At 38.1% G+C, this 3,528-nt stretch overlaps 3 protein-coding genes across 3 annotated transcripts; all 3 read left to right on the top strand.

The window, feature by feature from the left end:
- Positions 1 to 67: 67 nt before the first annotated feature.
- Positions 68 to 1,120, top strand: SJAG_01111 (hypothetical protein; the record flags this gene model as incomplete). The annotated part of the gene is made up of 1 exon (XM_002172328.1): positions 68 to 1,120. The coding sequence occupies one exon, from the start codon at positions 68 to 70 to the stop codon at positions 1,118 to 1,120; it is 1,053 nt and encodes a 350-aa protein (XP_002172364.1).
- Positions 1,121 to 1,226: 106 nt separating this feature from the next.
- Positions 1,227 to 2,627, top strand: SJAG_01110 (hypothetical protein; the record flags this gene model as incomplete). Its single annotated transcript, XM_002172327.1, has 1 exon — positions 1,227 to 2,627. The coding sequence occupies one exon, from the start codon at positions 1,227 to 1,229 to the stop codon at positions 2,625 to 2,627; it is 1,401 nt and encodes a 466-aa protein (XP_002172363.1).
- Positions 2,628 to 2,966: 339 nt separating this feature from the next.
- SJAG_16460 (hypothetical protein) lies at positions 2,967 to 3,437 on the top strand (the record flags this gene model as incomplete). The annotated part of the gene is made up of 1 exon (XM_011050784.1): positions 2,967 to 3,437. One exon carries the CDS (start codon positions 2,967 to 2,969, stop codon positions 3,435 to 3,437), a length of 471 nt encoding a protein of 156 aa, XP_011049086.1.
- Positions 3,438 to 3,528: the final 91 nt, after the last annotated feature.

Raw genomic sequence — 3,528 nt, 5'->3', positions numbered from 1 at the left:
AATTTCACAGCTTCATCATGCAAAGTGATCGCCTACATCAGAAGGAAACAAGCTGGCCGTTAACACATTGCACAACAAAAAGCGTCAAAAATACTATCCAGCGTTAACAAATGGGGCTATCAGAGTTATTTTAAAAGTCGACGTTACAATTGGACGAGTTAACTACGTTGACAATGTCGAATGGGACATCAGCAACTCAAGCAACGATGCAGAATTATTTGCGTCAATTACTTGTGACGAACTCGGTTTATCTGGAGATTTTAAAACAGCTATTGCGCACAGTATAAGAGAACAGGCCCAGTTGTACTTGAACAGCTACTTGGTTTTGACTGAATTAGCTGAACAACAAGATGAAGACGAACTTTCTTCCTTTGTTCTTCCCCATTTGTCTCACGCAATAAAGAAAACGACCACCTCAACTCCAGAGGTTATGTTTTTTTCTTCAGAAGAAGCCGAAAGAATGGATCGAGATTACGACCGAGAAACGCGCCGTGTACGGCGGCGTTATGGACGCCTAAAGCGTGGTCTCAATTTACCCGATATAAACGACATCCCAAAAACTCATAAACTCTTACTCACATCAGGCACGATACTAACGGATGAAAAGATTTATGATATTTCCGATACGCTCCCAATTCCTGGAGAAATAACAAAAGATGGTGACCAAAGGTTGATAATTACACTTAAGGTTCCTTCAGAAAAACTACGACAACTGATTGGCAATACGATTGCTGGATCTACAAGCGTGGGTTCAACATTTGGCACACAGGAAATCTTAGAAAAAAGTATGCCCGCCGCGGATAAGCACGAAGATGTAATTAGTATTACAATAAGAGGAAATCAACAAACTTTTGAATTGGAGAAACCGCCTAACTGTGTTCCGAGTTGGTTGATGCCCTGCTTGTCTCAACTGAAAAGCAGATATCCTATGGACAATTACACGTTAATTATAAAAACATCGGATAATCCAATTGATCCTCTCACAATTCGTCTGAAGTGTGATCATTGTGAAAATGAAATTGTATCTGCCGGTCCTGCAAATTCTTTAGGAAATTTCGAATTACATTTACTTTCAAAGAAACATAGAGATTTAGTCGATAAAAAAAATTTTCTTATGTGATTTTTAGACAGCTATACAATCTATTTCTTATAATGACTTCTTTGCCGATATTGCACACTGTCGTTTGTTATCAAGGCATCCATTGTTGACCACAAGAACACTAACTATGGACCACAAACCTTGGGAGAATATTTCAGATGATGAATTATTAAGTTTAAAGAAAGAAGCCGACTTCATTGAACACTGCGTCAAGGATGGCGTGTCTTCAATCTTAGACACAATCGCGGATGGTAAAAATGAAACTGCAGAAATAATTACGGAAAAAAAAACTAAATCCTTTGAAAAGTCGGGATCCGCGGATACGGAGAACTCGTCTCAAAATGGACAACATGGTGATGTTTCTAGTTCTGTCACAACCGAGAGAGGAACGAGTCAAAGGCCACGAAGATTACGGAAAAGAGTCAAACGTTATTCAGAGATTGAATTAGAAATTTCCAATTGGAACGAAACAGTGACAAACCAAAAGAAAACAAAGCTTGAAACAGAAACAAAATCGCCTGAAAGAAAGACATTTGGAGAACAGATAAAAGAACTAATGGATTCTTTTTCTTCGCCTTCAGTAACTGTATCAGAAGAAGACAACATTCATGGGTTATCAGACGTTCATAACGCACCAACGATAAAAATAAACAATGATTTCTGCTTCTCCTGTAATGGATCTGGTAATTTTCTATGCTGTGAATCCTGTCCCAACAGCTTTCATTTCTCCTGTCTTGACCCACCTTTGGATGAATTCAATTTACCAAATGAATCGTGGTTTTGTAAAACATGTATACTGAAAAAAACCGGATTAAAAAATGTAACTTTCGAATCGAATGAAGATTCAGATATGAACATGGTATTTCGAAAATTAACACAAATTACTGCGACTTCTAATCCGTCTCAATTTCGACTGCCGGCACAAATATATAACTACTTTGTTGGAATAGGCTGTTCTAGCTCTGGTGAGTTTAAATCATCAGGCCAGTCTAAAATTACAAAGTTTAGTGAGAAAGGAGTGACTGACGAACGTGATATATTCATTATGAAAAACAAAACGGATGAGCTGGTTTGCTGTCAAAGATGTAACACGTCTGCATTGGTCTCAAAATACATTTTATCTTGCGACTATTGTAACTTATACTGGCATCCAGATTGTCTAAGCCCGCCATTGGCGAGCCTTCCAGCGGGTACTAAAAAATGGAAATGCCCTATGCATGCAGATTCTGTTTCTCCCAGCATAAAAATTCCGCGAACTTGCAGTATCGTTAAAACATCAAACTCACGAAATGTGAAAAATTGTGGTAACATTGAAGTTGATCTAAGTTACATACGACTTAGGACAAGTTCTACTCTATGTCGGCGATACAATTACACTGTTTCCAAGCATTACCCTCCGACAAAGATACTGTTTAATTTACTAAAGCAAAAATTAGAGGGTGACGCTGTGGCATCTTACAATAAATACATGCTCATGCTGGATGCGATTCTGAACTCGGGTTCGCCTGTTTCATTAGATAGCTTGTAAATGCTAAGGTGTTAATTTTGATATCCTGAATGGCATATACATTACATCACGTAACATAGGATGAAAACATTTTTGGACAGTTGGCAGCTACCTATCTTCTTCCTACGGGTATGCAAGGAAATTCCACCTGTAAGAAACAAGATTCAGATAACTACGTTGAAGCGTCAAATGATATTCAAAAACTCTTACATTCTTGAAACGAAGCTTAATCTTGCTAAATATAAATTGTGTGCGTCGCGACTAATAGCAAAACAAGGAAGTCTCGTTGACACGGCTAGTAATGCATGGTATATCATTACTGCATTACATAGCTTTCAACGAGTTGAGAGAGAGTTGCGCATGAGAAATTATGAAATTACCTCCGATTCTCATTGCTATCTTATCATAAATGCCGGCTTTTTTTTGGATAATGCAGACAACTTAGAAGGTTATGTATTATGGACAACTGAGCCAAATACGCAAAAGCAGTATAATTCGTTAATTGCCAGCAACATAAATTACGGCGATTTTAGTCTGGAAAAATATGCTTGTAAAAGGAAAACGCCGTATTATGCAGCTAATGCTGAGTTTGTTGATTTTCTTAGCAATTTAAAAAAGTTAAGAGAGTTAGCCGGAGATCATGATCAAGTGACAGCTTACATGAGGGCGATCGCATCCATTAAGGCATTTCCTGAGCGTCTCCAAAATTTAGGTACATTAAAACGATTGCCATACTGTGGGGAAAAAATAGTATTTCTTTTCACTCTCTACAGCAGAGGAGACTATATGAGTGAGCTCGCAGAATTAAGGGACAAAAAACAAGACAACTGAAGAACTGGCGAATGTTTTCGGTCTTGGTCCGAACTTGGCTAAGAGCTATATATCAAAAGGTGTACCTGTATAGGATTTGCGTAGCACTTTA

Source organism: Schizosaccharomyces japonicus (genome assembly GCF_000149845.2).
Source record: "Schizosaccharomyces japonicus yFS275 unplaced genomic scaffold supercont5.31, whole genome shotgun sequence".
Lineage (NCBI taxonomy): Eukaryota > Fungi > Ascomycota > Schizosaccharomycetes > Schizosaccharomycetales > Schizosaccharomycetaceae > Schizosaccharomyces > Schizosaccharomyces japonicus.
The sequence above is the reverse complement of the archived record's forward strand: the minus strand, read 5'-3'. Positions and strand labels throughout refer to the sequence as shown.